The sequence below is a fragment of the Centropristis striata genome, chromosome 1 (genome assembly GCF_030273125.1).
Source record: "Centropristis striata isolate RG_2023a ecotype Rhode Island chromosome 1, C.striata_1.0, whole genome shotgun sequence".
Classification (NCBI taxonomy): Eukaryota; Metazoa; Chordata; class Actinopteri; order Perciformes; family Serranidae; genus Centropristis; species Centropristis striata.
Genome location: NC_081517.1, coordinates 17,075,799 through 17,103,232, shown reverse-complemented (window position 1 = coordinate 17,103,232; position 27,434 = coordinate 17,075,799). Strand labels below are relative to the sequence as shown.

At 40.7% G+C, this 27,434-nt stretch overlaps 3 protein-coding genes across 8 annotated transcripts in view; 2 read left to right on the top strand and 1 right to left on the bottom strand.

Annotated features, from left to right (window-relative positions):
• LOC131971500 (dynein heavy chain domain-containing protein 1) overlaps positions 1-1,307 on the top strand; it is a 31,035-nt gene extending 29,728 nt beyond the window's left edge. For all 4 annotated transcript variants that reach the window (XM_059333023.1, XM_059333015.1, XM_059332999.1 and 1 more), the window contains 2 exons: positions 106-1,132; positions 1,249-1,307. In XM_059333023.1, coding sequence (XP_059189006.1) covers positions 106-534 — 429 coding nt within the window. In that variant the 3' untranslated portion in view covers positions 535-1,132; positions 1,249-1,307. The remainder of the gene's footprint in view (positions 1-105; positions 1,133-1,248) is intronic.
• Positions 1,308-8,898: 7,591 nt separating this feature from the next.
• On the top strand, positions 8,899-18,604 carry baiap2l2b (BAR/IMD domain containing adaptor protein 2 like 2b). The gene is made up of 14 exons (XM_059333062.1): positions 8,899-9,361; positions 9,610-9,685; positions 10,368-10,454; positions 11,436-11,497; positions 12,235-12,306; positions 12,960-13,049; positions 13,223-13,354; positions 13,542-13,646; positions 14,305-14,407; positions 14,896-15,103; positions 15,698-15,763; positions 16,091-16,436; positions 16,512-16,555; positions 17,186-18,604. The coding sequence occupies exons 1-14, from the start codon at positions 9,308-9,310 to the stop codon at positions 17,259-17,261; spliced, it is 1,521 nt and encodes a 506-aa protein (XP_059189045.1). The 5' UTR covers positions 8,899-9,307; the 3' UTR covers positions 17,262-18,604.
• pvalb7 (parvalbumin 7) overlaps positions 18,525-27,434 on the bottom strand; it is a 46,531-nt gene continuing 37,621 nt past the window's right edge. For 2 of the 3 annotated variants that reach the window (XM_059333039.1, XM_059333047.1), the window contains exons 2-5: positions 20,204-20,272; positions 19,848-19,977; positions 19,609-19,718; positions 18,525-18,971 (exon numbers count right to left, since the gene is read on the bottom strand). In XM_059333039.1, coding sequence (XP_059189022.1) covers positions 18,946-18,971; positions 19,609-19,718; positions 19,848-19,977; positions 20,204-20,264 — 327 coding nt within the window. In that variant the 5' untranslated portion in view covers positions 20,265-20,272 and the 3' untranslated portion in view covers positions 18,525-18,945. Of the gene's footprint in view, positions 18,972-19,608; positions 19,719-19,847; positions 19,978-20,203; positions 20,273-23,807; positions 23,821-27,434 lie in introns of those variants that run through there. The other variant, XM_059333053.1, reaches the window with a different exon arrangement.

Genomic DNA, 27,434 nt, shown 5'->3' with positions numbered 1-27,434 from the left:
ATCAAACTAAAATAGCATTTCATTTTTGGAACCCAGTGGATGAAAATAGATAATTCCTGTTATAGTGCTGCAGATTGATTACTTCTGTTGTTTTTTTTCCTTCAGGTTCTGAGTGATAGTACATACCCAACCTCCCTTCCCCTGGATGCTGTCTACCTTTGTGGCTTGGAGCTGAGAGGGGCATCATGGGATACACAGCTAGGAGCCCTAGAGGACGCAGTCGCTCTGCAGCCATGCCTACTGCCACTTGTTCATGTCAAGGCTCAAGTCAGCAGCACATATAGTTCTCGTGATACCTTCCCTTGCAAAAGTTCACATTTTAATGACAGCAGCAATGTCCAGGTTGCACATGCTTCTCCATCAAATGCCCCACAATTACCTCTCTATCCCTGCCCCCTTTATCTCGATGGAGAGTGGGAGAGTGGAAACTGGGGACTGGCAGATGCCAACATTATCACTACGTTTCCCCTTCATGCTAAGCTAAATCCTGTGTTGTGTAGTTTGAGAAGGGTGAGGCTAGTGAGTATGCTCTGACTAAACCAGCTGAGTTGAACCTGCTGTGATGCATCAGACTGTAATGTTTTGCATGTTTTTGTAAGGTCTTCATTAAAGTCTTTTACACAATGTCATGATTTATACCACTTTGTTTGATCCAGTGAATCCAACCATCCTTGCTGTTAGGTGTTATAGAGGTGAGGCCTTGTGCACCATATCCACACCCAACATTATGATGAACTGACGCAGTTGGTCTTTAAGTTTATTTTGAAATCTGTTTAAATGTTTCTGTATATTCACATTTGTACCCACATGTAGAAAGACATGAAATATCCTCAATCCTGTTCACAGTTATCCCTAGGTCTGGGGTGTAAAAATACCATTTTTTATTGCTTGAATATCATATTTTATGGTTTAATATGTGTTGCAACAAAATGTTAAAAAAAAATCTTCCATTTTTGCACTGTATGTCAAGATATTTTCAGCAGAAATTGTTCCAGAGGAGGCGTGAACTTTGTTGACTGTAGTAACCACATTTCTTTTCCCCTCCTCTAGGTAACATGGACAGGCACCATTATGAAACTTTTGAGAAGTTTGGCAACAATACTGTCCTAATACACCTTGACAACGGGAGGGCGTGAGTATTCCTGATGTGTCAGTGTGTGGCTCCCTAATAACATACCTTTTCATTGTGGTTGCTGGGGTTGTAATTGTGATATGCCTTGACTGGCTTTAAGTCTGTTGTCATTGCAGATTTGGACGACACTCCAAGGATGAACCCTCTATCCTTGTCCCTCTGGAACAGTGTTGCAGGTATTGTACGAACTAAAATGTGATCAAATGTGGAAATACCATTTCTACTCGGCAGTACAGAAGAAAAAGTATTTGATATAGCACTGTTAAGTTCAATACAATTTGTCTAGTACCTTTTGCCCAAACTATGCTGTCAGAAAACCCCTACACACACCACACAATAAATAAATAAACGAAGAAGTATCAGTAACATGTAACACGTTTCCTTGATTTCAAGACATACAAGGAAACATAATTCCCCCAAAAATCTCTGCTGTAACAATCAAATGCTGTGCTGCACTATTTTCCTCTCTTTTCGATTATTTATTTCTTACCTTATCAACCCATCCTGTCCTTCTTTCTCTCCATCATCTCTCTCTATCATTTTGGTCTCTCTCTAGAATCCGTCACTCCACCTGGCTACGCCTGCGTCTACTGGCTCTGCCACAGTATCGTCTCAGTGATGTAATGAGGGCTTCACTCTCCCGTGATCCCCTTCACAGTGTGGCTCCACTGCTGTCGGAGCCCCACCTCGCTGCTCTTGATCGCCGCCTGAAAACTGTGCTGGAGACTGTAAGTGGTTGCCAAAAGCGACGGGGGAAAGATAGTGGTGATGATGAGGTCATCTATGATGACATTGCCGACCTGAAAGACTGAAAGGGTGGTCTGTATATCCTGTGTGCAAATCTAAGCAGCTGCATTTAAATAGATAAAGTCACAGGGACTTAAGTGGTGTCTCAACATGTTCCCAATTATGGTGAACAAGTTGTATAAACAGGTGTTATGCCCAGCTCGTTCAAGAGCATAACCAAAAAGGGAGAACCACACAGCAATCAGTTAAATTAACCAAAAGTTTATTTAAATAACAAAATTTAAGTGTAGGTCAGTAATCAGTGGTGTGGTGAAAGGTGTTGCATGTGTAAGGTGTGTGTGAGTATGACAAACAAAAGAGCCAACAGAACCCAATCAAACCATACAAAACCATGCTGGTGTGCCTGGAGGCACCAGCCTTCCAAGAGGGAGAGAGAGAGGGCGCCATCTTGGAAAGGCCATGCCTTAATAGATGAGCCACAGGTGGGGTGAATCTCCCTAACGAGGTGAGAGAGAGACAGGCAGGGAAAACCTGGGAAGGGAGGAGCACAGAGAGGCCAGCAGAACACAAAATGGCCAAGGGCCATCACACCCCCCCCCTTAAACACAAGACCCCACTAACAGGGACTTGTGCAAAATCAGCAGGGTGCACGGGAGAGTGCATCAGCCATTACATTATCACTTCCTTTGATGTGACATACATTCAAGGTGTAAGGCTGTAAAAATAGCAACCACCTCATAAGCCTACTATTGGCATTGTGCATGCTGCTCAAAAAGGTCAAAGGGTTATGGTCAGTGTAAATGGTCACGGGCAGAGATGGGCCAACATACACTTCAAAAAATTTCAGGGCCCAAATCAACGCGAGAGTCTCCTTTTCAATTACTGAATAATTCAGCTGGTGACAGTTGAACTTACGTGAGAAAAAACACACAGGATGATCAACTGCCCCCTCCCCTTCCTGCAGGAGCACAGCCCCAGCACCAACTTCACTGGCATCCACCTGGATTTTAAAAGGTTTGTGGAAGACTGGAGCTGAGAGCACAGGAGCAGAGCATAACAAACTTTTTACACATTTAAATGCAGTATGACAGTGAGAGGACCAGTCAAAAGGCATATTTTCCTTAAGTAGGTTTGTCAGTGGAGCTACCACAGTGGAGAAGTTGGTCCCAACACCAGCTGTGGCCACGCCCTTAGGAACATCACCTAAAGGAAGTGTGTCACTATCCTTCATGGCAGAGGGAGTCAAAAAGGATTTCAACAAGTTTACATGACACCACTGCACTTTCTTCCTCCTGTCAGGTGTGGCAATCAAATAATCCCTCTCAGACATCCTACTTTTCACTGTGTAAGGCCCGCTAAACCTTGCCTGAAAGGGTGAACCAATCACAGGTAACAAAACCAGAACCAGGTCCCCTGGCTCAAACAGCCGAAACTCAGCTTTTTTGTCGAAGCCCTCCTTCATTTTTCTTTGCGCTGCACCAAGATTCTTGTGAGCAGTAGCACAAGCAATGTACAGTCGACGACGAAAGTCATTCACATAATCCAAAACATTCCCAGGAGGCTCCTCAGGTTTCACATCCCCTCCCAGAACTGCTAGCGGCCCCCGGACAGAGTGACCGAACACTAGCTCATTTGGACTGAAACCCGTACTGGTCTGCGAAACCTCCCTTATTGCCAACAATAACCATGGCAGGCCTTCTTCCCAATCCTGAGAAAGTTCAGTACAGTAGGAACGCAACATAGATTTTAACGTTTGATGAAAACGTTCCAGAACACCCTGAGACTCCGGATGATAGGCACTAGAGACATGATGTTCAACCCTCAGCTGTTTTAACACCTGGGAAAAAGTATGAGACATGAAATTACTGCCCTGGTCCGTTTGCACTATCTTTGGAACACCAAAAGTTGAAATAAAGGAAGTAAGTGCCTTCAGCACTGGTTTGACCTTTATCGAGCGCAATGGGAAAGCAGCAGGATAACGTGTACTCTTACACATCACTGTCAATAGGTACTGGTTACCCATCTTACTCTTTGGAAGCGGGCCCACACAGTCAAGCAACAGATACTCAAAAGGCTTCTCCACAACAGGGATTGGGTACAGGGGAGCTGGCTTCAGATTCTGGTTGGGCTTTCCTGTTAGTTGACATGTTTTACAGGTTTTACAATAGTTAGCAACATCCCTTTTAAGTCGAGGCCAGAAAAAATGGCGAAGCACTTTATCATACGTTTTCTTTATGCCAAGATGGCCTGCCACACCATCATGTGAAGTGCTCAACACCATGTCTCTAAACTTGGAAGGAACTACGACCTGGACCACACTGTCAACCTGTACCCCACTCACCACACGAGCCCACTTCCTCAACAATAACCCACCGCTGAGAAAATAACCACTAGAGACACTCTTGGAATCACCCTCTGAAGAAACCATCTCAAACAAAGGCCCCAGTGTAAGATCTACAGCCTGTTCCTTGAGGCACTCGTCCCTAGAAAATACAGGCAACGGAATAGAAAAGAACTTGCATGACTCCTGTCCCTCAGAGACACATGCCTGAGAAGACTGACCCTGTTCAGAAAGCTCAGACTGTTCTGACAGAGCTTTACTCCTGGCCCGGGTCACAGCACAGGAGGAAGACACTTTAGGGCTCTCTTTAGCACACCCCTCAGGGTCTTTAGGGACCTGCAAGACTGAACCCACATACACAAGTGGTGGACCCTCTTTCCAGATCCTTGACCCTGCCAAATCATTGCCCAGGATGACATCAACCCCCTGTATTGGCAGCTCAGGACGGATGGCTACATCAACTTCACCACACACCAAATCAGAATCAAGATGGAAACGATGAACAGGAACCCAGAGTGTAACCATCCCAACACCCAGTACAGAAACTTTTCCTCCAGTAGCTGTATGGGCTGAAAAAGGCAGCACACTACTCAAGATAAGACTCTGATTAGCTCCCGAGTCCCTCAGAATCCTAACAGGTACCTTCCCCTGTCCATCTAAAGACACAAAACCATCTGAAACAAAAGGTGTATACAACTCATCCACATTCTTAGATGACATGGTCCCTGGTGGACGAACAGATTCAGACATGTTAGCGTGAAGTATAGAAGTCACCAGGCCAGCTGGCTTCACATACACACTGGTACCTGCTGATTTCTGACCAGCTTTGCTAATTGGACACTCCCCTTTCCAGTGTCCCTTGTTCTTACAGGTATGACAAGTCCTGCCTGGATCAAACCTCCCATCTGTCCCTGGGACATGTCTGACAGCAGCATGAGAACCCTCATGAGCTACTGGAGGCCTATTAGGTCTAAACCTAAAGCTATCCCTCCATTGTCCCTCTCTCTGGCCCTGGCCACCAGCTAAACCATTACCATGCGTTAAAACATATTCGTCTGACAACACTGCCGCTGCGGCTGCCGTTTTAACCTTCTTTTCAGTAATGTAGGTGGCTAGCTGGACAGGCAACGAACTCTTGAACTGTTCTAACACAATCAGGTCAACCAAATCCTCATACGACTCCACACTGGATGCCGAACACCACCGACTGAAATGAGTCAAAATCTCTTGAACAAACTCAACATGTGTTTGCTGATCTCTCCTCTTCCAGCTTCTAAATCTCTGCCTATAAGCTTCTGGCACCAGCTCGTATGCTTTAAGGACTGCAGCTTTAACCTTGCTATAACTAGCACTGTCCACAGAACTGAGAGCAGAGAAAGCTCTCTGGGCCTTGCCTGTGAATATACACTGCAGCATTAAAGTCTGGTGGGCATCCGACCAGCCCCTCATGCCTGCTACCCGTTCGAACAATGCAAAAAATGTGTCAGGGTCTTTTTCATCAAATTTTGGTAACAAACGCAACCCTTCAGTAACATCGAAGCCACGATGCATCCCTGTTGCCACACTTCTACCCTCATCCATTAGCTTCAACCTCAGTCGTTCTACTTTTACTCTTTCCTTCTCCAACGCTGCTGCAGCCCTCAGCTTTTCCTGCTCCAACTCAAAGTGAAACCTCTCCCGCTCCAGTTTCGCCTTTTCCCTCTCTAATTGCAGACACTGCTCAAACGACCAAGCCCCATGCCCAACACTTGGACCCACAAGAGCTACTGGAGCCTGAGCCACCTCCAAAAGATTGGCAGACACAGCCAGCCCCTCAACAATAACCCGTAGCTCAGCCTTTTTTGGCACCCCCTTATCTTTAGACCAACCCAAGTGTACTGCCAAGTCCACCAGATCTGATTTGGCAAACTGAGCTAAAGTGCTACGAGATGGTCGCTGGAGGAACTCAGAAACTAGTGTATTACTGTGCTCAGTATCCATACTGTCAGCCTAAATCACAAGCAATGCAAACTTCATAGACCTCACCCAAAAGAGAAAGCAATAAATCACACAGTACACAGCCACAGAGAGATTAAGTGACAAAGGAGCGCCCCCTCCTATCTGCCTAACCCAAACTAACTAACTGCACCCTAGTCTTCATGTGCGTACTGGCGGCGGGTATTTATGCACCTTAAAACCATTCGTATTGGAGAAGACACTTGTCCCAGCCAATACTTTGGGGTGCTCCCGAGACAACTGCTGCTAACCGCACGGACAACACACCAAAACAACAAACAGCCCTGCAAAAAAAACAAAAAACAGAGCAACCCCTCCTTGTGAGAGAATTGCCACTTCAGCCTACCTGAGGGATACAACTGCTCCAGCCACAACCTCCCTACAGCCACATACAGTGCAACTTAAAACCACCACTCTCTGAATGTAGGTCAACAAAGAGCATCACACCATTTACCCCCCTGGTTAACACTATACAAAAACCAAACCACTGTGAGGCTCCCAATTCTACTGCCACACAAGTGCCAACATTGACACTTCCAAGATCAAAATCGGACGAGCCCCCACTTGTTATGCCCAGCTCGTTCAAGAGCATAACCAAAAAGGGAGAACCACACAGCAATCAGTTAAATTAACCAAAAGTTTATTTAAATAACAAAATTTAAGTGTAGGTCAGTAATCAGTGGTGTGGTGAAAGGTGTTGCATGTGTAAGGTGTGTGTGAGTATGACAAACAAAAGAGCCAACAGAACCCAATCAAACCATACAAAACCATGCTGGTGTGCCTGGAGGCACCAGCCTTCCAAGAGGGAGAGAGAGAGGGCGCCATCTTGGAAAGGCCATGCCTTAATAGATGAGCCACAGGTGGGGTGAATCTCCCTAACGAGGTGAGAGAGAGACAGGCAGGGAAAACCTGGGAAGGGAGGAGCACAGAGAGGCCAGCAGAACACAAAATGGCCAAGGGCCATCACACAGGACAAACATGTTTAAATCAAAATAGCTATGTAGAGCTTCCAGAAATTTTGAATTCTACAACATTAATTCATTTTTGCCAGTGTAATGTAATGTTTGAATTGTTTTTACAGCATCCAAAAAACACATTCTAAATCCATGTTGCAAAATCGCAATGTTTTGAAAGTTATGATGAATTACTTTAATAAGTATGGATGGAAGTAATGGAAAGGACTGTTTGTTAAATATGTATTACAGTTTTAAAATTTAAATGCACTTGTGCTGTTTCCCAGGGAGTATTATGATTATTATCAAACTTTAAAAATTCAATACTGAAATTAGAAAAAGGTAGATTTTGTCTTTTCTTTGCTCATTTACTTGGAAAGTTGGTGCAATTGAATGTGATAAGAAAACATTCTCTGTTGGTGTGTTGCAGGTGAAAATGTTTGTGTCTGTGTGTGGAGTAAGTGATGGCATGTTCTAGATGAAACAATTTAACTTAATTTTTTTTTTTAATGGAATTCTGTGACAGTAATTTTCTTTCTTGTCTTGGCATGATCTCTTTCAAAGGAGATTTTTTACTGAAATCCACATTTTGGCCCATTGGGCGACTTTATATATTTTTCCACCAATGCAAATAACAATACTATACAGTAACAGCATAACTTGATATTGTTTTACATGTTACATGTTTCATTGGAACTTTGAATATTTAAAGAACCAGTGTGTAGATTTATTGGCATCTAGTGGTGAAGTTGCATATTGCAACCGACTGAATACCCCTCTGCTCATCCCTCCCTTTTCAAGCATGTAGGAGAACCTAGAGTGACCCTTTACTCCAATGTAAAAATGCAAAAAGGCCCTTTTTCTGGGCTACAGTAGAAACATGGTGCTGCAACATGTCGGGCTGCGTGGAAAAGGACCCATATTTGGATATGAAGAGCTCATTCTAAGCCAATGAAAACCAGTTTCGGGTGGTTATACACTGAAATATAATAATTAATATACATTTTTTTGGCCGATAATCCCTTTAAATTCTACACACTGGTCCTTTATATCATTGTGTAAAATTTCTGTGATAAATTCATTGAAATATGTTTCCTAAAAAAAATAAGGAGATGACTTATAAAACAAAAGCTGACTGATAAAGGCACATTGAAAATGGGTAATGCAATGAGTTGTGGTTTGTTGACATAGTTAAGAGAAGAAAACTTGTAAAATGAAATTGTGATTGATATGTTAGGATGCCAGCTACATTTAAAAAGACATTTCAAAGGGTTCTAGTGGAGTGAACATAGTGTGGTCCAACTACACTATAAAGTCAAAACATCAGACGAACCCTCTAAATTTTGAATTCTTCTGATTCTTTAATGCACACACGAATTGTTTCAAGTCTTCAACTTGCCTCTCCTCTTTCTGACCGATAACTAGTAGAGAGGTGATCCTCATATTAATTTCATGTACTTTGTGTGTGAGAGGTGTACAGTATATAGCTCATAGATATTTGATATGTGAGTCTTATGAAGCAGATGTACCTGTATGTGTGATTGATGTTCAGATATTTACTAAATTGGATTTATGAAGTGACTTTGTATCCCATTTTAGTTTAGCATCTAATTTGTAAATTTTTTAAAGCAGTAGTTTGTTTCACCAGAGTTGAGGTCCTCCCTCAGGTGTGAGTCTACGTCACAGCTAATTGGGCAGCTGGCTGTCCTCTTTCTCCTTTCCTTTCAGGGCTTCAATCAATAATTTACCTGGCCCGGTCATATCGATGGCACCTACTCCCTTTTCTCATCCCCTCGCTCACTTGCCCGTTCTTTCCACGAAAACCGTTGCTGACAAGGGGGTAAAGGGCTCATTAACGGATGACAGACAAAGGGATAGAGGGAGAAAAGCACTATCATTCCATCAGACAGGTGTTATCAGTCTTCGGAATAACAGCAGGAACAGTGGGACTCCAGTGAAGGTGACTTTCACTGTCTTAAGAAGCTGACACACAAAGGACAAGAACCGCCTGAGGAAACTTCTACAGAAGTTTGAATGGCAATACAGATTCTTTGTAGAAGTTTGTTCTGTCTCTGATGTTCGTTTTGAGGCCTTTTCTGTGTTGAAGTTCATATTGTCTTTGAAATTAAATTGGTCACAATGTCTGGAGCCACCAGTGATCAGCTGCACCGATCAACTTTAACTGTCTATTCGGTGAGTTTAATTTGTCTCCTCATTCTCTACATTTGGTCTGTGTTCATAGTCTGGGCATGTTGGCTGTAATGTAGTATTTTAAATGGGAGGAAGAATTGTGATGTATATTTAAACATAACCTGGCTGGAGAGACTTGAGTAAGTATCTGTCAGATTTAAAATTCAAGTGTGTTTAATGGTAGATTTAAGTTGTAGCTGTTTTTTGATTTCTTGGTTTGCATGCATTTATCTTTGTGTGTGTCACTGTAGAACCTGATGGAGCATTTCAATCCTGGCCTCCAGAAGCTTGTTGCTTTAGGAAACAGCTATGTCAAAGCTTTCCAAGGTGAGTGAGCTTGTGACTGACTGGTGGATAGTGTGTGTGTGTGTGTGTGTGTGTGTGTGTGTGTGTGTGTGTGTGTGTGTTGTGTGTGAGATTGCTGATGGAGTGTGTGACCGTGCGTGCACATTTTCTTACAGTTATTTTAAATAACAACCATAAATAACAGTGCCTTGTAATCTATTATGGGGTTCATTTGGCAACTATATACTATATTTACACATGAAGAAGAATATTAAACCTCCTTTCCTCAAGACTTCTTGAGCTACCAAAGTTTAGAAAACAGTTCTGACCATTGTATTTGCCTGACTGACCTCACTAATACTTTCTCTCCACTGTACGTTTCTCCAGTCTTTCACGTGTTATGTTGGTAATTGGGTGAGCAGCATGTATCATTAATGTACCTCTCGGCCTGATAAAAAAAGGAACAGGCCGTCAGTCACAGGGCAACAAGGCAGCGTGGTAAATCTACACCCACTGGCACAGGGCTATTCCTAGACCAAAATCACATATCACATGTCAGCAGCACTGCAGGCTTGTGTTTATAATGAATAAAGGTAGAATTGATTGACCCAATTAAGATGACTTTTACTGGTTTTGATGTTACCTCAAAGCCTATAACTATAATATTAAGTATTTTAAAAGCTTGTGGTTTTATTATGCATTTATGTGTGTGCATGCCCGACAGCTTTAGCAGTTTGCAGTGAGGCCTACTTCAGCGCTGTGGCTAAGATGGGTGACCAGGCCCTTCACACGCTTTCATCTCGCTCTCTTGGTAAGTATGTGTATGTGTGTGTGTGTGTGTGTGTGTGTATGTATGATAAATTATTCAATCTTTTCATTACAGGTTTCACCCCTAATTTATTGCATTCATTACAGAACCATAATTGTCCTCTTGAGATTGCTAAGTGCTTCATCAAGTTAATGTCAAGCACAATCATACTGACGCATCCCAGATTGATAAATACTAAACACACTCAGGAAGCTGAAAATGACCTCCATCCACTGCTCTTTCTCATCCTCTTTTGTAAATGTATCCGTGTGTGTAGGTGCGCAGTCCTGAGTGTGTATTTTCCACAAGCTTCACTTTCACTCTGACCCCGGGGAGGTGTGATAGCATTCAAATTAGCATTATGCTAAGGCAACCCCATTGAGAGTGTGTGAGCTTGTCCATCATTGCTAGCACAGCGTGACACACATAGTTCTGCTAGGTTGGCTAACTGAGAAGGTCAGGGAGCCACAGCGTGACTGTGGGCCCTATTGAGTGACAGCCTTTAAATTATCGATGGGGACAGTCTTTCAGCTGCACTCAATTCATTAGCTCAACCACAATCCATGACAATAGACAACACCAGAGGCACCCATAATATAAAGGCTTTGGCTAACTTTCCACCATCTTAGCATGATCACTTGAGCAGTGTTGAGTTGTGTTAAATTCATCAAATTACTGACGTTCCTGCTTAAGTATTGTGCTTTCTTTTCTGGGCATGACTTTATGCAAACTGAGTGATAACATTAAATCAATGGTTAAGCTAAAATGTCACTGGGTCATTTCAATTCTAGATATTGAAAATTAGTAAATATTTTACATTTACTTTCTTCAGGTGGCAAACTTGGTGCACATCAAAATAAAAATGTTTTGCAAGTACATGTAAAATATAAATGAATTATATTATAACACAACAAACAATATAAACTGTATAAATATATATGTGGTGCTGGTCAGTCAAGATTTAGTCTTTTTGTTTTGAAACAGGGGATGTTCTGATCCAGATATCGGAAACACAGAGAAGACTGACGGCAGAGATGGAAGGAGTGGTCAGTACATGTATTCAGTCGATACTCATGTTATTCAAACCAGAAAACAGGGTCCCATCAGTCTCAAACACTGGCAAAGGTTTAAAATTAGAATTGTTTTGAAAAGTTTTACAAAAAGTGTTTTCAAAGGCTTGTAATTATGCTTGGTGGTCATATTTAAATAAAGAGTTACCACAATAAATAACTCCCAAAGTGAAACAATATTGTAAAGTTAGTTGTTTATTTAATCCATTTGACTTTAAGCATAAATGTGTAGCAGTGACATACAGCAGACATTGTTAAAGAATACTGTATCATATTGGAATATTATCATATTAGCATTTTATGTAGCATTGATAGCAAACCTTTCTTACTCTTGGAAAGACAACAAAAAATTATATTTCCCCAAATTCTTTGTTCATTAAGAATTCTTTGTCAGATGCTGGTAGAATCTGGTTTGCCTCGTTAAAACTTGTGCACCAAAGCTGAGCTTTACAGAAAGCTTTTAGGAGATGAGTTCCTGCTTGCATTTCACTGCTAGTTTAAAATTCATAGTGCCACTCGAACCCTTGCGCTTGATTGCAGTGGCCTTGTGATGTGAATAAGCAAAACATGGCCTCTGATTAAAAAGTTGGCCTGAGGACGCAGTACATTTGCATATAGATTCAGTCACACAAAACAATCTACTGTTTGAACAAGGAAAGTTTCCATAATGACTTGGCTGCATCACAGGCACATTGTTGTTCTTCCTGTTACAGTTTCGATGGTTCCAGATAGAAGTGTTGCAAGCCATGGAGAAGAATGTCAAACTGGATGAGGAGTACATTGATGTGAGTTTACAAAGGGCGGAAGCATATATTTTTATATCTTCCTGTAGGACTGGGCTGAGATAAGAAGCATGTCATTTTACTGGACTAGAAGTATGATTTATGGAAACAATTAGGCTGCTATGCTGTTAGCATAAATAAGTGTCGTAATAAAGTGTAGTATTGCAATGATTTGTATATTCTTCATTCTCTAAATTCTTACATATTTTCAAAGTTATTGAGAGACAGACATTCGTCCTCACATTTTTTTTAGATAAATGTTTGTGGACTAAATTAGTTTTATAACTATAGCTCATTCCTTCTTTGTGGTTCAACAGATAGTTCGACAGATTTTGTAACTAATATCTACATCAATGGTTATTAAATTTTCACATCTTCTAACTAGAAAACACCTGTTTCCATGAACAACTTTGCATTAAGCCCTCATCTGTAGTCTAGCCACAGTACCAGACACAGCACCATCAATTATTCAAATTAAGCAAATGAAGCATATCTGCAAATTTAAAAACTTTCTAAGAATGTCCAATACCCATGTGAATCTTCTGAGAGGTTAAATCAGTCAAACCCAGAATCAGTTTAGAGGTAGTTAGTCTCAGGAAAACTTTTTTTATTATCTCATCAGAGATGCATAAATCAATCTTTTTCCTGTGCCTCAGGGTAGCCGCAGAGTCTATGAGCTGGAGGTGAGGAACCAGGCCGAGGCTTTGGAGAAACAGCTCAGACGAGGAGCCTACAGAGACTCTCTGGTAGTTAAACAAACATACACATGTATAATCCTCTACAGGTTCACACACTCACTGAGATATTTTATGCACAAAATACATCCACATCCACACAGTTCAGTAGCAAGTCTTATGCCATTGCATGTGTGTTATTTCTCACATGTGTATGTGTGCATGCTTCCCCGTGTGTGTTTTAGGAGAACAGTGAGTATATGCAGTACCTGAGGCAGAGCCAGCAGGAGATCCTGAAGGAGGAGGAGAGGAGGTATCGCTTCTTGGCAGAGAAACATTGTGGCCTAACTCAGTCACTACTCTTCCTTATAAACAAGGTGTACACACACACAAGACTTTTGCTGCACAGCATTTTTATTCCACCCATGTGATCGCGTGTTAATTGCTTCTTTATATATGAAATTCACGTCTTGGTGTCCACTGGCTCATTTATTGAAGCGTTGGTGTTCATTTTGTTGCTGCCTGAGATTTAATGAGGTTCTCACCTTTCTCATCTGTTTTCAGACTGGTGCATCTCTCCAGCAGAAGGCAGATGGATGGAAGGAGAAAGTGAATGAGACCAGGGGGTCCAGACCTCGAACTCCCACACATTTGGATCAAGATGCTCAGGTACCAAGGCGTTTAGACAATTATTTTGATCCAATGTCAACATTATACTCAGTTAATTAGTATTCTAAGCATCAGACAACATCTAAAGAAGCTGTATTTCCTCGGGATGCTGCACTGGGGTCTGTTTATAGCCACATAGATATGATTTATGGAAAGTTTTACACCCTGTGATGAGTTGAGGTTATCATAGATGATCAAATGAGGGCCAAGGCCTTTTTATTACCAGCTAAAGAGGGAAAAAAGAACTTTAGAGGATGTAATTAGGCCCAGACCTTTATATTGAATTCCCTTGTTTTATCAGTATATTAGGTTACTTTAGCACATTTTAGTAAAGCAAATTCCTTGTTTTTAATTGTTTGTTTTTGCACTTCACTGGCACAGTAATAGGTACTCATTGGCCACTTTATTAGGAATTTTGGACAAACTGTAGCACATGGTGCCGGCCTGTTGCTTTACATTTTACAGGTGTACCTTATAAAATGGCCTCTAAGTGTAAATAATATGCGAGACAGGTCTTTCTGTAAAAAACAATTTGTAAATTTAGACTGTCTGTGTGCTTGCTGCTGTACGTGAAGCACCCTACTGTTAGATTTATATTATAAAAAGGTAAGTGAGCATAGCATTTAATTTGCTGTATGTATATGTTGTTTCTGAGCAGCTGCGAGGTTCAGTGAGCTCCCTGCTGCAGACAGTAGCCAGAGATGAAGATATGTCCTGGGCCAGGAGGGAGCAGCAGGCACTGGGCAGAGTGCCCTCTAGAGGTGAGAGGACAACTGTACTTTGTAGAAACTGATTATTGTAAATTAAGGTGATAACATTCTGACAACCTTTGAAGCCAAAAAACATCATTAGTATTTGCCTCTGCAGCACTAACTTAAAATGTCTAGAATCAGCAGTGAAACTTTCTGAATGAATGTTTTTGTTCCTGGACTAAACAAAGTACTGTGTCAAAAAATAAGTTGTTTTATGATCTTGAAAAAAATTGGAAGCCAATCAATCAGCTTGTTTTGAATAGGCATCTTTTCACTGAGAAGCGTTTGGTAATGTGATGACATTCTGACTACCTTTGAAACCAAACAAAATTGCTCTGCAAATTAACACAATAGAGTTATTGCATAAATTTGTTGGTCTTTTATATTTTCCTTTTATGTAAGCATGAGTGAGAAACTGCTATTTTATGTCTAACTCTCTCTCTCTCCATCCTATTCTTCTTTCATGCTTTCTCCTCTACTTATTCTCAACCCTCCAGCTCCATCTCCCCTCCCTAGTCGCTCTCGCTCCAGCTCAGTGGGGGAATCTCTCGGTCTGGGTGGAGGGAGAGCCATGAGAGCCCTGGTTTCTCACCCCTCCTCATCCAACCCAAAGCTTCTGCCTTTCAACAGGGGCGAGACTGTCACCGTACTGGTCCAAGAGCCACGCAACGGCTGGTTGTACGGACGCACTGACAGCAGCCTGCGGTGGGTAGCTGAGATAGAAGACTTAAATGTGTTTCTGCATGCAGGTGTGGGAGCCATAGACAAGGGATTATGTGGTTTTTCACCAACAACAAGTAATTGCAACTGATAAAATTCTGGCAAAACGGTTTTCCTCCTCCTTGTACCAGCGTCACAACAGAGATAAGAAAGCTAACAAATTATTTTAAATCAAATTGAATGGAAATGGTAACCACACACGCCATTTGTTCATTTATCATGAGTACAAAATGCCTCGCAGTGTGATGAATCATTTGTAAAGGCAGTAGGTTGATGGCCTTGGAACACAGAGAGAATAGGCAGAGTGTTTGGAAAAGACAAAACTCAGCACTTTCTAATGTAAGAGTTCTTTCTTACCTAAAATCTGAGAATCAAAATGTTTCTATTTGACAGGAGTCCAAAGAGTAGTGTAAAACAAAATACTTTTTGATAATTAAAAGCAGAGAAGCAGCACAGCTGACATCAATGTTATATAAACTATAAAACACAGTATGTATTTTCTGATAGAATACAGTATATTCTGTATTTATACAAGAGGATTTACAGAGTTGCCTCGTGTGTCTCTCTTTTCTCCTCCAGTCAGGGCTGGTTCCCTGCTGCTTATGTGGCTCCTGTTGAGGATTTTTCCAACACATTATCAACAAGGTAGGAATTATTATTCTCCATATTGTGGTGGCCAACATTTGTAGGAGCACTTTTCTGTTGCAGATCTTAAACTTTGGCCTGACTCTGACCACCAAAAGAAAGGATTGTTTTCTTATAAGTATCACAGCACATAATGACTGTACTTATATCTAAAATACATATTTATTTGGCTGCTTTGTAAGAAATAATTTACAGATTGTGGAAACTTCCCAGTTCAGAAGTAGAAAAGGAGGCTTTATTACCTATTACCTTCTATTAAAATATTATTGATCACTTTCCTGATGTGAAACACTAAATGTTCCTTAATGTGTGCCTTTGACCCCTCAGTGGTGGTTCTCTAAGAAGCCACAGCTTAAACAATCTGCTGGACCCGACTGACACCCACACTGACCCATCAGAGAGCAAGAGCTTTGGCGATGTCCCGCCACCAGCCACTCCCAACCGCAGAGCCTCTGTAGACTTCCGGCCGGTCTCTCCTCTCCCTGAGAAGAAGCTGGAGTCCGTCTTGGAGACAAAGTCAAATCAGACGAAAAGCTACAACGAACAAACACCTCCGCCTCCTCCCCCACCGCCTCCTCTTCCTACGAGTCACAATCTTAGAAGGGCTTCTGTAGATTTTCGACCAATCTCTCCCCTCCCTGACAGGAAGGGTGAATCAGCATATGATGTCCAGGTACCAGAGGTTTTATTACACTTTTCTACTTTATTTTTTTGGGATATTCATATTGACAATCCTTTCCTTTTTTAGGCATTGTCACCCCCTGGGCCACCTGAAAACCCACTGTTTCCCAGGTAATTTTCAGTGGGTATGGTTCACAGAACATGTTTGCTTTCCCTGGAATCAGGGTTTAAATTCCAGTACCTTTTGCTTTTTTTATTAAGAATTATCTATTGGCTAATAAGTCTTATATCTAGGGATTTGTCTGAAATGTTCCCGATTCATGCAAGTAGGGATATATCAGGGATATAAAGAGTAATGGATTTATGCTAGTAGCAGTTGTCTGGGTTTATGTATATGTACGTGCTATTAAGAAGAAAATACTAAAGTGATCATGGTTAAAGTGCAGGTGCATTTGCAGTATTTGTAGATCCATATTAGTTTTGTGGTTGTCACTATGCATTCGTGTTTTGTTTTTAATCCTACATTTTGTCTAGGTTTTTTGTAGCATTTCCTGCACAAATTTTTCATCTGAGTTTAGAAACATTTTGGTAATGATCATCAGTGTTTTAAACCATAATTCCGATCACTGAAGTTTTTTGCTCAATATCCACAGCCAAAATTTTTCATTATCTGGCTGCAGTCTGGTGTTAGTTTCCCAACCTGGCCTGTGCATGTGTGTGTATTTTTTTATCGTGTGTTGGCAGAAAGCAGTTGAGTGTGTGAGGTATTGTGTAACATTATTCATCATCCTCTTGTTTCAGAGGCACAAACCCATTCGCCACCGTAAAGCTTCGCCCCACGACGACCAATGACAGATCTGCTCCACACATCCTCTGATCCGACAGCACTCATGCAGGCAGGGTTTGTAACCGAGGCTGCCAGATCAGGTTGTGGGGGCAGGATGTGCAATTTTTTTTGTTTTGGGAGAATGTAATGACATCTCTGAAATATGAAGGCTTTGAGAGGGGCAGAAGAAGGTTGGTGAGGTTTTTTTTTGTACAGTGTTAGATAACATGAGATTTTTCAAGTACCAAAAGCAAAAGTGATACTGTAGAACATCTAAATAGTTTAAAATCACAACCATACACTTTTGAAGTAGTTGTTTTATCAACTCTTTGTACAGTATTAAAGTTTGTATAGAGATAGGTGTAGAGATAGATAGTTATAGTAAAATGTTTTTGGCATTTTTGTAAATATGTGTACTGGCTTACTTCCTGAGAAAAAAGATTGATGCAACTCTTATATCCATTTGCTAAATATGAAGCTACAGCCAGCAGCTCGATATTTAAAACAAAGACTGACAACTGGGGGAAACAGCTTAAATGTGGCTTCCACATTTTCTTGTTTTTGTTACCTCTAGACAGAGCCAGGCTAAACCTTTCCCCTGTTTCCAGTTGTTATGCTAAGCTGCACTGCCTTGCTGCTGGCTCCAGCAAAGATTTAGTGCAAGTAATATTAATCTTTTCATCTAAATGTAGGCAAGCAGAACAAATAATTTAATTTCCCAAAATCTCAAACGATTCCTTTTAGCTAATAATATCACATGGAGATTTCTTCACTTAAGGTGTCATGTGTCTTGCTCTCTGCTTTGCTGATTTTTTTCAGTGATGTCTCTCTAATCAGAATGTTTCGTTCGTGTGTACAGATCTGACTTGACAGATCTGAAAATCAAAATCTGACTTTATGTTTAATCCTAAATTCATTACGATTCATATGGACTCTCTCACATGTCAGTAATAGTTGTCCTTTAAGGTTTAACTTCAGCTATAGCCTCTCACTTTGTGTTTCTAAATTTGTCATCCTCTTCACTGTCTTGTGATTGACATGCTTTGCAATGTTCGGTGCATTATGAATTTTGAGTTTTGTGTTTTTGTGTTCTCTGTGAGTAACAAAAAGTAAAGAGACAGTTATTACTCAAGTTTTTTTATTATCATTTCTTATTCAGATCTTTTCTCTCTTTACAGCTATCCTTATATATCATATTATTTACTACATCATCTGATCGGAGTCAGGGAGAGTGGAGGAGGAGGAGATAGAGCAGAGGAGGTGAGGTGAAGGAAGGTGGATGAGGAAGAGGAGTGGGAGGAAAGTGCACTGATATGTGAACATCTAGAAGTAAAACCAATCAGACAAGATGCACTACCTGAAATACACAGAGGAAGGAAATTAAGATTTAAGAAGTCTTTATAACATCTACACCATCTACAGCACTAGCACCACCTGTTTTCAGACCACAAACTATCTTCATGAAATCATTGAGAATGATTCTGAAACCCATACAGCATGTGCGATTAAATATACATAAAAAATGAAAAATCAAAAATGACACCGGTGCCTGTTATGCCTGTTTTCTCCTCATGGTAACTTCCTGTCGGCCCGCAGTGTTTTGTAGTTAGTGGGCCTGGTCTGACTCCATGTGTAGGGTCCCGTGGAAAGTGCAAGGAGTTTGAAGGTGGCAGTAACAAAATATGAATGCAGGACGAAGAGGAGGAGGAAGAATAAGGGGGTGTTCGGCTTTCCCCTACTCATGCACCATGGCCTCAAACTCTGAAAGAAAAAATGAGAATATTTGCACAGCTGAGATAAATGTTATTGACCTACAACTTAAATAAGATAGCTGTCGGTAGAATGGGCTTGAGGCAGGAAAGTTTAGGTTAGTTTTGGTCTTTTTTAGAGAATTTGCTCACAATGTAATCAGTGGAATAATATCAGTCCCATCATTGAAAACTAGAATTAGTGTGAATTTAGTCTAAATCTCAAAATTTCATAACCTCCTGTGAACACCTGAACTACACCCGGAGAGCAAACAATAATAATTATGAACACATCAATTTTTAGACATGATGATTTCCATCAGCAATTCAGCCAGCTTTTAGTTTTAGGCCTTGTAAAATTGATCCTATCTTCCTATATATTTTTGTATTATTGTTTTAACTTCAGTCTTCAGAATTCATATTGGCCACCAGATGTTGTTTTGCAAAGAAGGTAAACAACGTATAATGCCTTCCTTGCAGCAAGCATTGTCGAAATGTTGGTATATTATATAATCACACACAGCAGCAGCAGCACTGAGTTATGTCAACCAATCTTTAGCCTTTGTGTTCATCTGTACACTCGCCACCTTCTACCTTCTACTTTTATAATAAACATTGTTATACTTTGCAGTGTTCCTACATTCTCTCACCATCAATGCCGATCTTGCCATCTCCATCTTTGTCTGCAGCTTTAAGGAATGCTGATGTCTCAGAGTCAGTCAGATCTCTGCCCTCTTTGGAAAAGCCCTTCAGTACATACCTGAGAAAAGTATCATTGTTAATGACCACATGACGGTGTCCAGGACATCTTTATACAGAATGTCATGTGTGTAATGGGTAGACCTAGCCCCTTTTTTTGTGTATTTTTGTGTCTGTGTGACTTCCTCACTTTAGCTCCTCCTCCTCTATGAAGCCGCTACCGTCCACATCCAGAACCTTGAAGACCTTCTTGACGTTTTCAGCTGTCATGGCCCTCATTCCCACCAATTCAAAGAACTTTTTAGGGTCAAATGTTTCTCCTACAAAAGGAAAGACAGAAGGCACAGAATGAACCATCAAACAGCTCTTTGATGTCTACCTTTGCATTAGTTTATTTGAAATGTTCTGCACTCATACAAAGCAGGATAAGCTTTCTACACACTGTTTGAAAACTGTTTGCTATATCTATATCCAAAGCTAACTTCTGGAACTTTGTAGGCCCGTTTCTGCTGAGAATACCACGTCGACTCCACGAGTGTTACAGACCTGCAAAGGCTTCAAGAGCTTTCTTGATCTCCTCAGCTTTCAACAGATCTGTCATCGACATTTTGTCAGCTGGAGAGAGGGACAGAAAGAATGGAAAAGGTGAGAAATAAAACATATATTTGAAAGACTTTCAAAGCCTGAAATGGGAGCCCAACAGTTGGGGATTGGGTACAATGCTATAAGCCAAACATAAGCTGTTATGTATGCATGTGTCTGAGAACACATTGGTTATAAAATAATGAAAAGGTCTGACCCAGAAACGTAAGGACTGAATAAAAGGAAATTGAAAGTCCATTGGTTTAACATCGCATATAGCGAACATACACAAAGAGTATTTTGACCCAGGTGGACCTGCTATTCAAAAGACGCCTCAGCATTGCAACAGGGAAGATGATCCAAGGCCATAGTTTAGAATTCAAGACATAAAGCATACAGTCTAGAATCAATACAGTGACACAAATATATATAACTAAATTGTACACACACACAACCACATTGTCTGCATACTGTTCAGCTATGTATACACACAAGCACACAAATAATTTACTTATTTATTAATATATTGAATGCTTTTCTGATTTTCATTCTACAAACTGTCTTTGCAGGGCTATATATTTTTAAAGAACATTTATATGCATGTTGAACATGTGCCGCAGCATGGACTCAATTATGCAATGTATTATGTATTTTTGACACAGGATATCAGAGCCTAACCCCCAATGAAAATCCCTAGTGTTCACAGTGAAAGACTGGGCAATGTGTGCAGTATGAATGCAAAGCTGCATATTGCTGAAATAAGTAATAAATAATAAATAAATCTGCTAAGTCATGTTTTGCCCAAATGCCGCAGTAAGCAGAAGTGCCCAGTAGGTGTCAGACCTGAGCTGAAGGCTCCAGGGGTTCCAGTTAATCTGTTTATAACATTTGGAACAAGTGTTGCGTTGTCAAGATTAATGTTTGATGCATTTGAGACGTTAGCCCCTTGTTGTATCTCATCTTAGCTAGAAAGTGTGTGTTTATGTTTGTTGTGCCACATAATGCCTGGTGAGGATATGAGTCTGACAGAGTCTTGATGGAGTAGTTATGATAGCCTCTCTGCAGGTTGCACCGTCTTGACCCTGACAAAATGTTTTACCTTCCCTGAACAATTGACAGAGCAACTAATAAAACAGAGATACATAATCCCCCTCTTCCTTATTCTCAACTCTCTCTCAACCTGTTATGTGTCGACATGTTTGGCAATTTGTGAGCATCTATTTGTGGTTTTTGAGATGTGCAAACTTGTGTCCATCTGTGAGGTAATGTCTTGAAGTTACCAGCTAAAGATGTCTTCGCTTGTTTTGGCTGACAGAAAGTTCTGGTCTGTCAAGTTGTTCTGGATCTTGGCATCCTGTCAGTGTATTAGTAAACACTCACAGATTTCATGACATATGCACGTCAGTCATCCCTGGCAGGCACATGGACAACATTCCTTCAGCTGAATGTAAAGTTCACAGCTTCTCTCACAACAGTTTTGGCTCTGAGGTTTGTAGATGATCGCTGTAGTGAGAGAAACGGTCCTGTGAGTAAAAGGCTAAAGCTTCCATCATCCTTTAGATGATTTGTTTTACTGAGAGTAGCTTAAAATGTAAATAAAAGTGCAAAGCAGACGCAATCCGTCCTGCAGTGAACAAATACGACCGCTACAATGAATAAATTAGGTTTTATTTTCGCACCATAGCATATCTATTCATCAAATATCAGACTTTCAGACAAGACTGAGAGTTAGTTCTCAGCTTTGAGTGTGCTATAAATAAACAGAAAGTACATGTTAAACCTTTAGTTCTATATTCATGGTCAACTTTTTCCCCACAGGATGCAGGCGTTCAATAATTTAAAGTGCAGGCCAACATTGGTTGCACACCCTAGAAAGCTACGTCAGCATACAGCACAATATATCTCTACATGTTGAAGATTCTGGTGACAACACAGTCAGCAGTCTGTTACGGCACAACAAATGCATTATTTAAAAAGTATATTTTATTCAAACTTGCAGTCTCATAAAGCATCTGGACTGCCTATTTTTTAGCTGGTGCCCAATCAGAATGGCAGCAACAACAAAAACATCTTGAATATGCAATATTACTACTGTCCTTAACATTGTGGCTACCTGGGCATGGTACTGTGCATACACACCTGTTCATGGTGACACATGAGGCAAGAAAGCAGTCATTAGAGAAACACAGTGGCGTGTATATCAACGGCGCAACCGGTGCAGCTACACCTGTGCCCTGATGCCTTCAGGGGCCCGTGAAGGATTATAAAAAAGCAGCTGTCCAGAATTGCTGTCTGAGGTGGCAAAACGCAGTAACGGAGTGTTCCGGCCCACTTTAACCCCTGATGGTATCTACCAATAGCAGTTCTCTCTTGTTGCTGTGCTTGTGTGTGTCCAAGTGTGTGTTTGTGCATGCACTTGTGTTTCACCATGATGTTACGCTACTGGAGCAACACCTGCTCCTAACATTACATTTCATTTGATAAGGGCTACTGTAGAGAATGAAACGAAAAGCAAACAACACATCACAGCAGGCAGAGGATGTTAGACGTGAGAGATCAGCATCAAGGCAGACAAACAGTTCCTTAAAAATAACAGCCCTGTGTTGGTACTGAGAGGTTTTTTTTTACTAGAAAAGAAGGTTTGTATGGGATGTTGTTAGACCATGTTGAAAATGAAAGTGTTTATGGTTATTCTGAAGTGCCAGGAAGGTGGACACACTTTTGGACTAAACTTTAATCATTGTTTTCTTTGAGATTAATGAAACAGTCTGAATGAAATACATGTAAATGTGTCACTCCAATATTCTATGATGTTGTAATTCTATTATGTTTTTAACATATTTATTTTTGTACTACACATGTTCATATATGCCTAAGTATTTTTATTGATTACGACATATTTCATTGATTCAACCCATGCTTTTTATGATCCTGTCTGAACGTACATCCATTTTGCCTCTGATGGATTTTCTGAGTCAGTTTAGTTTCTAGCAGAGCTTTGACTCAACTTCATCCAGAAGCACTCCTGCTACACACTCTACAGCTACAAAATATTTTATAATGTGTCTCACTCCGGCTTAATTATTCATACAACTATCAAAGGTATTTCATTCAATTGCAGCATATATGCTTAAGGTAAGATAAGAGAAATGTCGCTTGGCCAGTTGTGCTGCACACAACTGCAATCAAGATCTGTTAAATATTGCACATGCCTTGTGAGATAAACAACATAAATACACAAGTGTTACAAAAAATGAGAAAATAAAAATTGTTATGCATAATGCATAAACTAAATGCAACAGTGCCTCCTTGCTTATGAAATACACAAGTAAGGATCAACCTGCATCTTGTTGAGAAGTGCGATAGAGTTGTGCTTCACAATTCTGTCTGCATTGCACATTTTGTCTCATATAACAACAGCAACCATCATATTCATTTTCTTTGTTCATAACAGCTTACAGCTCCTCCTCATCGCTGACTAAAGTCCCTGAGATACTTTTGATTTCTATTGTGTGTGTTTTTTAATAACCATTCCCTGCTCCAACATTTAATGTCTTTTCTGTCTTACCTGAATGAAGGGGAAGGATGAGTGCAGCTGAGAGGACAGAAAGAGGACAGGATGAGAGGTGATGGAGAGACACTGAAGTAGAGGCAAGAGAGATGGAGGTAAGATGAGCAAATTGGGAGGGAAGGACACAGTAAGACTTTTATAGCTGCCGTCAAACATATTCTCATTTACCCCATAGACTCCCCCACACCCACCACATCCACACTTCTTTGTATTCTCTCTATTTTGAGAAAGGTGGGGTTGGTTGTCAAGACATGACGCACACACGGTCGGCCCTGGAGTGCGATCGCTTTCTCTGCAGCACTAACAAACACACACAGGCCTATTAATAATACCACTTTATCTGACTGCCTCTCGGACCGTATCTCCTCCCAGGTCTTCTCTCTTTCCCTGCGTGGCCCTCTTTTCTACTCACATCTATCGCTTTTACTCTTACACCCACTGCCACAGTTGGCACTATTTTGAAAAATGTTTGTAAGAAAGGGTTTTCGATAAGGAGGAAACATTAGAATTTCAGTCTCACAGTGCTGTGCTGTTGTTGAATTCTCTGTTGTTTTTCTGTACTTTTCCTGCACAGTTATTAATTACTACAGGGAGTGAAAATATTTGCTGTAAGAATTTTCTTTTCTTTTCTTTTCTTTATTGCACATAAAATTCACATACATATGCCACTTGCATAAACATAAGAAATGCCTGCACATGAGAGGTGGAAAGCTGACAACATGCACAAATAGCTCTCTTCCTTAAACTCACTATGTACATTGAATTAATTCTAAATAATTAGACAAAAATATAAAACAGAGGAAATGCTGCAAACTGACAATTACTTCTCATTTTAGCCAACAACTTTGAAATAGATGTGTAAATAAATGTGTAGGAGTTGCACTAATTATTGTTTTATAGGAACAGCTGATAAAATATGTACTCTGAAAGCTGTTTGCATGTTATAACCCGACTCTGCAGTTCCCTGAGCATTTTATCATCTTTCCGGTCATAATTTTGGTCTTACAGCTGCAACTGTACATCTGTTCAAGGCCATATTACAAAACTGTGATTTTCTTTTTACTCTGTTGTGAAGTTCTGCCCCCAAGTGGTCACAAAAATGGCTGCAGCTTTAAAGAAACTTTCCTATAACACACAAAAATCCACACACATCTTCAGCTCTTCACTGTCAGGCCTGGTTTCTGATTCCCCTGAGGGAAACATTGTATGTACTCATCTCTCTCTTTTACCCCAAAACAACCTCTATCCTTCACTTCCTCCCTCCCTGTATCTCTCCTTTCATCTCTTCAAACTCCATTACTGTCCATTACTTTGCTAATCTCTCCTTCATATCTCCTCCCATTCCGCTTCCCTCTCTCCATATCAAACAACAAATTCACTCCTCTTTCTCTGCATCTGTATCTTCTTATCACTTGTCAATCTCTATTCTGTCAGGATCCTGGCAGCTTGTGTGGCTCTCTCTCTCTTCCTCCCTTTTTCGTTTTCTCTCTTTCTCTCTCATTTGCTTATCTTTGGGTGAGTGATGTAGGAGAGCATCTTCCTCCCTTATGCCAGTCAAGACCAAGAGAGGAATTAATTTGGTGCATGTATAAGAGATAGATAGAGAGAGAGAGAGAGCCTCTTTAGCTGTTACAAGCCTGCAGCCAGTTGAACAAAAGGACATTTTTACCCAAAAAATAGACTTTTGTTGTGAACCATGTTTTGTTGTACAGTATGTTGATAATGATGGTATTTAAAGCCTCTAAATGGGTTGTTTTGGCAAATGTTAGGCTAATAATCCACAGTTTTAACCATCTTGGTTACAGCAGTGCAATACAAATTCAACATCAAGTGGCCACCTGAATCCTACCTTCACACCCACAGACTTAATATTGCACTACTTTCAGCCAATTGCTTGTAAGATCTAAGATCTTTTTTTCGGGGGGGCATTTTGCCTTTAAACAAGTCAAAACTATCTCCTCAGTGTTTGAGATGGGTATGGCTATGTGAGAGCAAGCATATACTCACAGTCTACATCTGGTGAGTCAGACTAAATGTAGAGAGAGAGGACACATAGGGGCAGACAGAGAATTATATGACATGCAACAAAGAGTCCTGGCCTAAATCACACTGTGGATGTTGCAGTTATGACATGCCTTGACCATTTTAGTCATTCATTAGGCCATAAAAAAGCAGAAAACCTATTCTGTGTGTAAAAAGTAGCTCAGTTTATCCGGTTTCACAGTCTTAGGGCTGTGTTTCTCAATTGCCTCAAAAACTACTTGTCTGCAAGTCTTTATGTCTGACTCTGTCTCATTATGTCCTGTGTTGACCCTCTGTTCTCTCACTGTCCTGTCCTGAGACTCTCTTAGGTTTCTATTGAATTACCCCTCATCAGCACTTTCCAGCATTGTATTAGGACAGGGGGAGGGTGGGGTTAGGTGGTGAGAGCACAACACTAGAAGGATTTGTAGTGGGGGAGAAAGGGTCAGGTGAGGAAGATTGAGGGATGCAGATATACATATGGATGGATTGATGTAAATGAGGCACTCCAAGAGGAGAGGCGGGCCAAGAGTTTGTCAAGGACAAGACTGGAAGCTGGCAGAGGAATAATAAAGCTAATGAAGGGGTAACAATGTTGTAAACACTTGAGAACAGAATAAAGTGAAAGTCGTTTATTGTCTTTGAGCACATGAATGTAAGCAGCAATGACTACTGGCTATTTATTAATCTTGAAGGTTTTCATTTCAATATGTCTGTTCGGTCACTATCTATGGCTAAATGAGGTAAAAACAGCAGTGACTGAGCCTGTGGCCCACTGAGGTAATCGCTTCGTTTACAGTATTAGGCCTAACTACAAACTGGGTGTCTGTGGCGACATTCCCGGGAAAAATCTCAAGCGGCACACACCCACAGTGATTAGTCTGACAAAGTGAACCTAACACAAATTATTCACTCTTTAACTCACTTGTTTGTGAAGCAACATACTGCATTTTTTCCTGGTCTCTGCCAGTATTGCAAGTACATGCTTACTATCGTTAAATAAACAGAGAAAAGAGTGGTGACTACAAATGATGGAACTTTAAAAACAAGTTAAAGTAAGATCTAGAAACACACTGCTTAAACACAGAGAGAGGAATCAAATGCGTTTTAATGAACAACTTGATATTCAGCGACAGGTGGCGCATGAAGTAATGTTTGAGGTAGATGCAAGCCACAGCTGTGTATGTGAATATGTTTGTGTTTGTGTTACTGATACCACTGGGGTAGTCCACTGGCCCTAAAAATAAACTTGGGGGAACCCAGTCACTGTAGTGATAGGCAGCTCTGTGGTTCATTACAATATTGAATGTACAGTAAGGACTCCTGAATTAACAGTATAAATTCACATGCAAACCAGCCTTTAAAATTATTTTCAAGAACTTCAAAATAAGCTGGATTTGGGAGTGACACCTGTTCATTTTTGGTCAAAAATTAATAAGAAAATAACTTTTATAAATTCACAATTGCTGACTTCCTGTTGGGTTTCAGGTTTGAGTCCATGAGACTTTTTCGTACATCTCCTGATGTCTATCTGCTTATCAAATATTGTTATTCTATGTAAAAATTAAAGGTGGGGCCTGCAGCTGCAGCTATCTATATGGA